The following is a 12781-nucleotide window of genomic DNA, read 5'->3' on the forward strand; positions in this document are numbered from 1 at the left end:
ATATCCAGATAACATAGGTATTGAAATTTCCTATTATAAATCAAATTCAAAAATATTGTGTGAAAATAATATTTCCTTAAATAGTAATAAAAAAAATAATTCATATAATAAAGGACATTATAACATAAATGATAATACAAGTGGTATGGTAAAAATAATATATAAAGAAGACACAAAGGAAATTTTAGGAATCTTCATAGTTGGAAATTATGCTTCTGTTTTAATTCATGAAGCAGTACTTGCAATTAATCTAAAATTATCAGCATTCGATTTGGCATATATGGTTCATTCTCATCCAACAGTAAGTGAAGTTCTGGACACTGCTTTTAAATCTATATCAAAAATAAGAACTCACTAATTAACAGAATATTTTAAGCATTTAATATTTATGCTTCATTGTTACCTGACTTGTTCAGGAAATTTATATATACATTAATATATAATACACAAATATGTATATTTTTTTAATTTTTTTTAAACATTTGTATATTTAAACGTATAAAAAAAAATGTGAAAATATAAGAAATATTCTATATTTTACTAAAACTTTTAAATGTCCAAAAAAAAAAAAAATATATATCTATATATTAAATAAATTATAAAATAAATTTGATAACACTAAAAATATAATTAAAAAAAAAAAATATATATATATATATATGATGGATACAAAAGAAAGAGTATAAACTTTTTTTTTTTTTTTTTTTTTTTTTTTTTCTTTTTTAATTGACATTTAAAATATTTTATAAATTTTTTTATTAAGAAGAAATAAAAAAAAAGGTTAACAAATATTATGCATCATATAATTTATATTATATATTTTTGTTTAAAATTTCATATGTTGCATGGCTTAAAGATGTTAAAATTTTCACTGGATGTGGATACTACGAGACCTGGGTAATGTGGATGAAATTTAGCGTCTGTAATAAATTTTTGGTTTAAATGTTCAAAAAGCAATTGATCAGGATATTTGGAATCAGCGAATTCTAATGATTCCGTTTCTACTGATAAATCCCATATAGAAATAGAATTATCTAGACTTGATGCTAATAATACATAGGTATCTTTAAAATTCCATGAGATAGAAGAAATAGGTTGTTTATGAAAAATTAATTGAGCTACAGCATTGTTCGAATTTCTAATATCCCAAACTTTTATAATATTATCATCACCTCCTGAAGCTAATAAGAATTCAGTATTTTCATTCCAAGCAATAACATTAACATCATTTGTATGAGCATTTGGTATATGTATATTTTTGTTTGTACTATTATTATTTATATTTCGTATATCTAAAATACTAATACTTTTATCACATGAACATATTGCAAAAACATTTCCTAATCCATTTCCTTTTTTAGACCATTGAATATCTTCAATGCTATATATTTGATTATTTTTATTTTTATTATTATTATTATTATTATCATTTGTTGTATATATATTTTTTAAATTTAATAATTCATAATTCCATTTACCTGAATTATTAGGTAGCCATAAGTAAATATTTCCATTATTATCACCTGTTAATAATTGTGCTGCATGTACAGGATTCCAGTCTAAACTAAAACCTTCAGTGATATGTTTTTCAAATACATGTAAAGGTTTTTTTTCAATTTGTTCATTAAATGGACGAACTTCTAAATTTTTAATTTCATCAGATATGTCATATATATATATATTACTATCATCACACCAAGTAGCAACTAGCGAATTAATTTTTTTACAAATTTTTGTTCTATTTATAGATCCATATTTATGCTTAATGGCTTTACATATAACAGTGCTTTTTTTTTTTGTGTGTGTATCTTTATTTTTTTTTACTTTTTCTTTTAATTTGTCATTATTATTATTATTATTTTTTTGTTCTATTTCATTATTTATATTACCATTTATATCATTATCATTTTCATCATCTATATCAACATCAAAATCACTACTATCATTATCTTCAGAATTATCGCTAGAACCTTCTTCATCATCTACATTTTTTAACTTATTTAAATTCGACCATTTAATTACATAAATCTGATTTAATTCTCTTTTGTTTGCTTGTGTACCTGCAACACAGCAAATTTCTAGGGGATAATTTAATATGCCGTTATCTATATTTTCTTTCTTTTTTTTTTTTTCTTCTTCTGATAATGCATCATGTTTTGATTGTTCTAAAATATAATCAAATGATAAACAAGGCCATGGGGTTAAAGGACTGAAGAGCATATCATAAGCATTTTCATCTACCTCTAGTTCTTCATTCATTTCTTATAAATGTCCTACAATATATTTTTTTGCAACATCAGATGTTCAAAAAATGCCTTCTTTGATATAATATTATAAATATTAACAACTATAAGAATTAATTATATAGAAATGTTCAATATATATATATATATATGTACAAATGAAATGTCGATGTATATGTAAGATAATTATTTAATTAAAACAAAAAATAAATATATATATAAATAAATATTTTTTTAATTCTGTAAAATTAAATGTTGATATTTAATTAAAATCAATAAGGATAAAAAAATATAATATACAAAAAAGCTACATATGCCCAGTTTCTTTTTTTTTTTTTTTTTTTTTTTTTTTTTTTTGTTCTTTTATCTTTACCCTTATTTATTTTATAAAAATGAAATAAATATAACAAATAGATCAAAAAAAACTATATTTTAATTAACAATATATATATATATATATATAACATAATGTTAACAAAATTTATGATATATAAGTAATACGTTTCTGTTCATGGTATTTAGAAATCTTTAAAAAAAAAAAATAAATAAATTTATAAAAATAAATATAATTATAAATACCGTTATTTTCTTTTAACACAATAGGGGAAAAAAAAAATCATAAATTGTATTTTTTTGGCAATTTCTATTTATATATAATCCATATATTTAAATAGAAGGAAATATATAAATAGATATACATATATAAATTATTATATATGTTATGTATATTATATATATATATATGTTTTTTTTTTTTTGTCGACCCGGTATAAAATTTAGGTTGAAATTTTGCGACCAATTTATTTTTTTTTTTTTAGAAATATTTTTATCATTTTTGTGATTTTGTCCTAATGTTTAATTATAAAATATTAAAAAATAATAATATAATAATATATAATATTATATATGTATATCCTTATTTTATGATATTTATTATAATAAATATATTATATTTAATATTTGGAACTAAATATATAATATAAATCTTTTCATATATATATATATATAGTATATTTTTTTTTTTTTTTTTTTTTTTTTTTTTTTGTTTTGATAATTTCCTAATAAATATAATTATGAATATTTTATTTGGTATCAGTGGGAGTATAGCGGCAATTAAGACTAATGAAATTGTTGAGAAATTAAAAGAAGAGTGTAAATTAAATAATATAACAATCGATATTAGATTTGTTTCAACAAATATTGCTTACGAAAAATTTCTAACAGATTTTAATGAAAAGGTTTATTTAGATAAAGATGAATGGTTATGGCAGAAGAGAGGAGACGATATTTTACATATAGAATTAAGAAAATGGGCTGATATATTTATCTTATGTCCTTTAGATGCTAATACATTGGGAAGTGTAGCAAATGGCCTCTGTCCCAATCTTTTAGTTAATAAATAAAAAAAAAAAATAAAATAATATATATATATATATATATATATATATATTATATATATATATATATATTTATTTATTTTATTTACATATTTTTTTTTTTTTAGACTTGTATTTGCCGATGCTGGGATTTTAATAAAATATGCTTAGTATTTCCATGCATGAATACTTATATGTATAATCATCCAATAACAAAACAACAGCTAGATATAATATCTTCATGGGGAATGAAGGTACTATCTTAAAAATATAATATGACATATAAATAAATAAATATATATATATATATATATATATATATAAGTTATTATTATAATAACATATTAATATATTCTTTAATATTTTATTTTTCCATTTTATTTTTAGGTTGTAAATCCAATTGAAAAGATTTTAGCTTGTGGAGAATATGGTACAAAATTCAAATATAATTTTATACTTACATAATTAATATAATTACATATATATTATTTTTTTTTTTTTTTTTATTTTTATTTTTTTTTATATTAATTCTTCTTTGTAGGTATGGGAGCTTTACCACATATAGAAAATGTCGTTTTTGAAATTATGAAATATTTACAAGATATGAAATAAAAAAAAAAAAAAAAAAAAAAAAAAAAAAACCGTCACTTTTTTTTTTTTTTGTACCTAATATTTTCAAATTGGATGAAAAATACACATAATTTATATATAAGAGGAACTATTTAATTTTTCATTATTATATTTTATTTTTTTTGTATAAAATAATAAAAACATTAGAGTTATAAAAAAATCTTAATAAAATTGTTCACAAATATGTTTCATATAAATGTGTATATATAAATATATATTTTATTGAGGAAGAGTTATAAAATTGTGTGTTAAAAAAAAAATTAAACTAAAACAAAAAATTTAAAGGAACAAATATATAATATATATATAATATATATATAATATATTCATCACTTTTGTTTTCTTTGTTATATAATTATATGGGCGTCACATTTTTTTCAAATTGTTTATTCTATCCTCTAATTTTGTTATATTAATATTATGAATTTGTTGATTATCTGTTTGTTTGATTGTAGGTATTTGTTCTAATTTAGAATTGAGTTGTATACCTAATTCATCTAATACCTTAGAAACAATTTCATCTTCTTCTTGTATCATATCAATATCATAATTAAGTGTATCAAATAAGTCATCTATCATATCTTCTTTAATTGAGACTTCATTATTTTGTTTTTGAAATTCATATATAGAGTTATTAATATTTTTAACTTGTATATATTTATTTACTCTTTTAATTATATTATTTATATCACTTAAACTTTTATTTAATTGTTCTGAAGATTTAACACTTTGTAATTTTATTTTCATTGATAATAAATGAGATTTTATTTTATTATATTTTATAACGTTTTGTTTTATTTTCACTAAATCTTTTGCTAATGTACGTACTAATGTTAAGTCATTCTTCTTTGCATGTATTCTTATATTCTTTTCTATTTGTTTCTTTTCATTTTCCATTTTAAATATTTCTCTTTCTAATTCTCTGATGGACCGATTTAAATTTCTCTTCTCCTCCCTTAGACATTCTTGCAGATCTTTGGAAAAATATGCTCCCATAATAAGCCAACTAAGAGGTGTATCAAAAAGCAAAATATTAAAAAAAATAAAAAATAAATAAATAAATAAATATATATATATATATATATATATATATATATATATATAATATATATATATATATTTTTTATATGGTACACCTTTTTATCAATCTGTTTGAATTTATTTTATTTTTTTAAAAACAATAATTTATATATTTTATGCGATGTTAATTTGGAAATATATGCTTATATATATATATATATATATATATTGTATAAATTTCATGTATTATTAATTTTTTTGGATTTTTTTTTTTTTTTTTTTTTTGTTAATTGGCCAATTAATATAAACACCAAAGAATAATTTACAGCATTTCATTCAAATGTTTTAAAATATATGTAATTTTTTTTTTTTTTTTTTTTTTTTTTTCTTTAAGTATGTTTAATATATATTGAAAAGCAAAAATATATTTGGGTGACAAATAATAAATACAAAATAAAAACAAATTAAAGACAACGCAATAAATAATTTAGGCATTTAAATGAACACATATATATAATATATATATATATTATGTGTATATATTTTTATTTTCTCCTTTTTTTTTTTTTTTTTTTAAACATAACAATATTGTTATTATACAATTTATCAGCATAAATTTTTATATGTGTGGTAATATGTTAATTTTTTTTTTTTATTTGTCATATGACTTAATGAAGTTTTATTTTAATATTGATAATGAATAATTTGTGTAACCGCATAAATATTTAATGAAAATAAAGTGTACAAAAAAAAATGAATAAATATATTATATATATATATATATATGTTTACACATTTTTGTTATAAAAATTTGAGTGATACATATTCTCAGGATGAACTCGAATAAAATTACAAATTATCATTTTATATTTTTAATATAATATTTTTTTTTTTTTTTAGTGTCACTATTAATTATTTGATATATCCTTTTTGTTTATATTTCATTATCATTCTTATATTTTCCATATGATGTAATATCTTTTGAACTAGTTTTATTATCCTTATTACATAGTTGTATGTTATTATTATTCTTATTAATATTTGATATATTGGATATGCTTCTTCGATTTTTCTTTTTTTTTTCCTCCATATTATTTTGTTGCTCATTGTTTTTTATAGAATAGAAATCAGAATATATATTATTCTTATCATATGTTTCTATATTTTTATAAGTATTTAATTTACTTTTATGATGACTTTTTTTTATTTTTATATGTTCAGAAGAAGAAACAGTATTCTCATATTTTTTCTTTTCATAATATTGATTAGAAGAATTTGTGTGTGATGTTATTGATTCGTTTTTTTCTATATCATCATATGAATTATTATGAAGATGATTTAAATTATTATATTTCTTTTGTCCTTTGCGTCCATTCTTATCACATTTGTCATCATATTTATTTTTATATTTATTTTTATTTTTATCATGATGTTTCTTTCGTTTCCCTTCCTGACCATACGTATGATCCATATTGTTGTTTATATTACAATTTTTTTCATATTTTTTTTCGTGTTTTATTTTATTATTTCTTTTATAAATTAATTCCTTTTTCATTTCCTTTCTAAATATCTTTTCATTTTCAATTAACTTTTTATATCTTTTTTTTTTCAGTTTTTCCTTCTCCTTTTTTTGAAGTTGATATTTTTTTTTCATGGCTTTTTTTTTTCTTTCTTTTTTTCTTTTTCTTTCTAATTTTTCTTTATACTCTTGATCAATAAGTTCTTGATCCTTTTTATATTTTGTAAACATTCTAAAAAGTATAGATTTAAAAAGGAGACGTTTACATTTTTTTACAATTTTTTTTATGAGTCTCCATAATTTTTTGGGTATTTTTTTAAAAAATATAAAAATATCTTGTAATTTCCATATTGTCAATAGACGAATTGTTTTTAGTCTATGAAACCATTTTAATTTAATAAAAAAATATTTACAGAATGGTAAACTTGGTATTATAAAAATAGAGAATATTATAAGTAAGAATAAGAATAAAATAATTTTTATAATATTTCCTGTCTTGGTCATAAAAAGGAATAATTTCCTTTTATATTTTAATATATTATCTTCTACATCTTCAATAATATTCATTGTGTTATATATAACCATGTTATGATCGTTTAATCCATAGAATTCTTCATTAAATTTAAGAGGTATCTCTTTAATAATGTATACATTTTTATGGTACCTATTATTATTATTATTATTATCATTATTTATTTTATCTATATTATGATATTCTTTATTTTCTATTCTTTGATCCATATTAACTATATCATCATAATGATAATTTTTATATTTAATATTATTTGTTTTCTCTATATTTTCTTTATCCTTTAGAAAAAGAAAATGTTGCTCTTTATAATTTTTACCTCTAATATTAGAATCTTCATTTATATTTTTTATAGAATTATTTTCTTCCTCTTTTGTTATTAAAACATGACATGATGCTAACAACATATTATATATAGGTTCAAATTTTATAAGAATAGTTTCTTCACACTTTCTACATAAAAATAATTTTCTTTTTAGTTGTGTTATGTCATGAACAATCCTTTCTTCACATTTTATAAAAATATTTATTTCTTTCTCTATATCTTCTTGATTCCATATACTTAAATAAATACTACATGATATTTTTTTTTCATTATTATAATTGTAACAGTTACTTAAAATATGTATAAAGGATACAGATTCTCCTATGCCTTCCTCGTCATATGATATATTTAATTTTTCCTTTTTGTGTGATTGTATGTCTATAAAATGATGTCTTTTTTTTTGTAAACCTATATAATAATTATTTTGGATATATTCTAATAAGTTCTCATCACCATCATGATGATGATCATCATCATTATTATTATTATGTTTATATGTATCCGTATTATTATTATATGAGTAATTTTTTGTCATTTCATTTATCTTATTAAGATTATTTATATTATATATGTATTCATTTTTTTTATCAAATCCTTCATTTTCCTCATTATATTCATCCATATGTATCTTTCTTATCATAAAGAAAGAATAATTATAACTCATATTTTTTTTGGAGCTTAATTTTTTTTCTGAATTTAAAAAAGTAGAAAGCTGTTTATGAAAACATTCATTTCTTTTTAATCCACACAATCCTTTTCCTCTATTCCAATAAATCGGATAAGCGATTATTTTTTTACATTCAAGTCCATTTTCATCAACATGATGAGAGTTTACAAGGACTGAATTTTTTAAAATATCTTCATCTTTAAGATATGAATTTTAAATAAATATATATATTTTGAATAAACCACAGCAGATAATATAACAAATATATATATATATATATATATATATATATTATATATTTTTTTTTTTTTTATTTTATTAAAAATTTCAAAGCTCACCTTTAAATGAATCTTCTAATATTATCTGTAATAATATTGACACAATGGAAAATATTTACATATAACCATATTTTTTTTTTACTAAATACATATATGAATTAATATTATGTTTTCATTTAACCCTATCCTTAAAAATATTTGAATCCATAAACAGGTAGTTGCCTTCAATATCATCATTCTGATTTTAAAATGTAAATAAATATATAAATATATAAATACATACATACATACATATATATATATATATATTGGAGTTATAAAAAATATGTATATATAATTTTTTATTATTTACTCTGTAATTTTTTTGGACATTAAATTTTATCTTTACATTAAATACTTCTACAAAAGAGTGGAAAAAAGTTATATCGTATGAACATTCATTTTTTATATTCCACAATTTTTAATAATAAAAATTAATCCTTACTTATTTTCATCAAATAAGGAGAAATAATATATAAAAATATATATATATATATATATATATATATATATATATGTATGTAATTTTTTTTATATATACCATCATCTATTTCATAATTTGAAGAATCGAGGAGGTAATTTTTTCTTTCTAAAGTAGACTTATCCTGCATATTTTAATATAAACCAAAATATAAATACATACACACATATATATATATATATATATATATATATATATATATTTATATATATTTTATTTCTTTATATTACATTTATGTTTATGAAATACTCATCATTCAAATCTAAGAGAGAAAAAAAAAAAAAAAAAAAAAAAAAATATCATATTATATAATATGACAGTTTATATAAATCTTATATGAGCACAATACCAAATTGTTGTAATGTAACATTTAACATAAAAAAGTTATAATTCTGTTGTATAAAAAAAGAATGAAATTTTTTGTCTTTCTTTTTTAAACACGATAAGGTCAAAACTATATCTTCTTCTTGATCTAAAAAAAAAAAAAAAAAAAATATAAATATATAAACATAAATATAAATATGTATTATATATATATATATATTTATTCTCACCCTTCTTGTTACAATTAAACTTTGCCTTTTTATAATTGAAATGAGAAAATAAAGGAAATACAATATTATCTTGACGACAATAACAACAGAAACATTTTTGTTGTTTATTGTTCATTTCATGTTGTTCTTTAATTATATTACAAAATTGTTTTAAATTTTTATTATCTATGTCTTTCTTTTTATAGGACTTGAAATATTCATAATATTTTAGAGGTATATCCTATAGAGGAATTACGATAATATATACATATATATAAATATATATATATAAATATATATATAAATATATATATATATTTATTTATTTATATAATTTATTTATCTTTTTATTAACAAAAATATATTTGATAGGGTACACCACAGTAACTTGATAAATTTCCTCAACATACAAAATAAAATTTCTGTATGGAGAACCTTCACTCCTATGAACTACATATTTTTGTTTCTATAATTTGAGGAAATATATAAAAAATATAAATATATTATAAATAAATATATATATATATATATTTCTATTTGTGTGAATAATTTTTTTTTGACATTTTTGAAATATAAAGTGTAAGTATTATCTTTGCTAAGTGACTTATGCTTTTCCTCAGTTTTTATTTCAAAGATATTAAGAAAAAAGAAAAAGAAGAAAAAAAAAAAAACAGACAAGTACTTGTTCAACCTATCCATGTATAGGTACAAGAATTATATAGTAATTGATATGAGAAAAGGGGAAATTACTATATTTTTTTTTTTGAATTTGTTTATATTTATGAAATATATACTTTTCTTGCTAATGAGGAATATAACTATATTTTAAAAAATGTATATCCTACATGACATTAAAAATATATGTTTTTACATATATATGTGTGCAAAAAAATAAGAGAAAATACAATTATACAAAGGAATATATATAAATATTATAATATAATTATTAGCACTTTATATTACATTTATTTGTGAATATATATAGGGAAAATATTTAGTTATTTATTATATAAAATAATATTCTCACCATTTTTATTCTACATATGAAAAAGAGAAAAAAAAAAAAAAAAATTTAATCCGTTGAATTTAAGAAATATTGATGACAAATATTGAAAACTTTTTGTCTTAATATTAATATATAAATAGAAGAAGTACTATAAATATTATAAAATTTAAGAAATGGATACAATATATATATATATATATATTGTCCAGGGATGTGTTTATATTATCATAATAATAAATCATAAAAATAAATATTCATGTATGCCAGCCTTTATAATATCATGTGAAAAATTAATTTTTTGTAACATTTTTTTTTTTTTCATATAATTATAATATATGTAAATGATTATACATTTTATCAATGAATTCATAAAATGAAAAAAAAAAAAAAAAAAAAAAAATAATAAATAAAAATAAAAATAAAAAATAAACTTATCATATTATAAACTGATATATATAAATATATATATATATATATTTTTTTTAATTAAAATGACACATGTAATATAATTTTTTTTATTTGATTATTATATATTTTGTTTGTGTTTTTATTTATTAAAACTTTCTGGTCACAGTTTTTCTTTTATATAATATTGATATATATATATATATTATATATATATTATGTATATTCCTTTGATTGTTGAAAAATGCCCTTAATAATATGCAAAGAGTTTTAAATAAATTTTACGTCTGTTTTTCTAGAGGAATTAAAACCTCCCAGATTGTATCAAATGATATAAAAAGAAATTTCTGTTTTTTGTATTTTAATAAAATAAAGAATGATGATAAATATCAATTCTTTGGTATGAATAAAAAATATATAACTCGCTATTGGGCAGAACATACGAATAAAAAAATACATGAATCAAAAATTAATGAATGGAGAGAACAGTTTCCTATATTAGCTGATTATGATGATAAAGATTTAATGATATGGAGAAATTCTTTCAATAATATGGATAAAGATAAGGATAATTATATATCACATGCAGATTTACAAAAAAGTGATTGGAGTTTAGAAAAATATACACTTTTCCAAAATTATGATATGGATAAAAATAATTTAATAGACTTTGGAGAATATATACAAGCTGTTATAGATATAGACACACAACACTTTAAAAATTTCTTTCAGGGATTTAGTAAAATAGACATTGAGTTGGAATTTGAGAAATACGCAAGTAGGAAAATATATATATATATATATATATATATATATGTAATATATTTTTATGTTTATATATATATATATATATATTTTTTTTTTTCTTAGTTACTGAAAAGGAGAATAATAAAAAGGTTATCCCCCTTTCCAAGTTAATGCAAATGATAACAGACAAAGAGTTCACATGTGTAACAGAAACGGACTCACTAAAACTATTTAATACTATGGATATGAATAAAGATGGATCGATAGATTTTGAGGATTTCCTCCAAGTATGTACATATAAAATAAAAATAAAATTAATAAATCATACAAATATATATATATATATATATGTATTTACCTTATCGTGCAAAAGGAAAAAACACAAAATATCATACATACATATTTCATTTAATATATTTTATTATTTTATTTTTTTTTTTTTAGTGGGTAGGAAAAAAGTGATATTAGTTCATAGAGTAAAAAGAAGGATATAGATCAAATATTTATTTTCATAGATAAAAAAAAAAAAAAAAAAACTATTTTATTATTTAAAGAATAAATAATATATATACATTTATATGTGTGTTCCTTTAATGTGAACCAAGAATGGAAATTATATATGATTTATTTATATTCATCTATCATGTATAATTTACATTTACTTTTATAAACATATATTTTACCCAGTTTACAAGATGTGTTTGTTATTATTCTCTATTTATGTTAAATAGAATTTTTTTTTCAGTCACAAAATATACATATGTGTTACATATGTTTATATTCATCTTTATTTGTTTATTTATCTTTGTGTATTAATGTACTTTATACATATTTTGACTTTTTAAATATAACATATGAAAAATTTTTAGTAAACTCAAAACAAATTTAAGAAGAAAAAGGTATTATTATGAATATGTACATATATACATACACACATATATATATATATATATATATATATGTACATATTTTGGTTCAAATGC

The 12781-nt window shown here is 18.6% G+C and overlaps 6 protein-coding genes across 6 annotated transcripts in view; 3 read left to right on the forward strand and 3 right to left on the reverse strand.

Moving 5' to 3' along the window:
* Positions 1-358, forward strand: part of PADL01_0815100 (dihydrolipoyl dehydrogenase, apicoplast) — a gene marked incomplete at both ends in the record, with an annotated part of 1992 nt that extends 1634 nt beyond the window's left edge. Inside the window, one exon of the mRNA XM_028681493.1 lies at positions 1-358. This exon is cut by the window's left edge and continues 1634 nt beyond it. Coding sequence (XP_028537865.1) covers positions 1-358 — 358 coding nt within the window.
* Positions 359-834: 476 nt separating this feature from the next.
* Positions 835-2259, reverse strand: PADL01_0815200 (nucleolar preribosomal assembly protein, putative; the record flags this gene model as incomplete). Its single annotated transcript, XM_028681494.1, has 1 exon — positions 835-2259. The coding sequence occupies one exon, from the start codon at positions 2257-2259 to the stop codon at positions 835-837; it is 1425 nt and encodes a 474-aa protein (XP_028537866.1).
* A 1057-nt stretch (positions 2260-3316) lies between these two features.
* PADL01_0815300 (phosphopantothenoylcysteine decarboxylase, putative) lies at positions 3317-4231 on the forward strand (the record flags this gene model as incomplete). The annotated part of the gene is made up of 4 exons (XM_028681495.1): positions 3317-3634; positions 3748-3873; positions 4007-4049; positions 4161-4231. 4 exons carry the CDS (start codon positions 3317-3319, stop codon positions 4229-4231), a joined length of 558 nt encoding a protein of 185 aa, XP_028537867.1.
* A 384-nt stretch (positions 4232-4615) lies between these two features.
* PADL01_0815400 (vacuolar protein sorting-associated protein 2, putative) lies at positions 4616-5245 on the reverse strand (the record flags this gene model as incomplete). The annotated part of the gene is made up of 1 exon (XM_028681496.1): positions 4616-5245. The coding sequence occupies one exon, from the start codon at positions 5243-5245 to the stop codon at positions 4616-4618; it is 630 nt and encodes a 209-aa protein (XP_028537868.1).
* Positions 5246-6203: 958 nt separating this feature from the next.
* PADL01_0815500 (conserved Plasmodium protein, unknown function) lies at positions 6204-10339 on the reverse strand (the record flags this gene model as incomplete). The annotated part of the gene is made up of 10 exons (XM_028681497.1): positions 6204-8506; positions 8648-8672; positions 8769-8825; positions 8940-8986; positions 9168-9231; positions 9338-9369; positions 9457-9579; positions 9662-9881; positions 9996-10106; positions 10313-10339. 10 exons carry the CDS (start codon positions 10337-10339, stop codon positions 6204-6206), a joined length of 3009 nt encoding a protein of 1002 aa, XP_028537869.1.
* Positions 10340-11309: 970 nt separating this feature from the next.
* PADL01_0815600 (conserved Plasmodium protein, unknown function) lies at positions 11310-12260 on the forward strand (the record flags this gene model as incomplete). The annotated part of the gene is made up of 3 exons (XM_028681498.1): positions 11310-11829; positions 11922-12085; positions 12243-12260. 3 exons carry the CDS (start codon positions 11310-11312, stop codon positions 12258-12260), a joined length of 702 nt encoding a protein of 233 aa, XP_028537870.1.
* Positions 12261-12781: the final 521 nt, after the last annotated feature.

Source organism: Plasmodium sp. gorilla clade G2, assembly GCF_900097015.1.
Source record: "Plasmodium sp. gorilla clade G2 genome assembly, chromosome: 8".
Lineage (NCBI taxonomy): Eukaryota > Apicomplexa > Aconoidasida > Haemosporida > Plasmodiidae > Plasmodium > Plasmodium adleri (nom. inval.).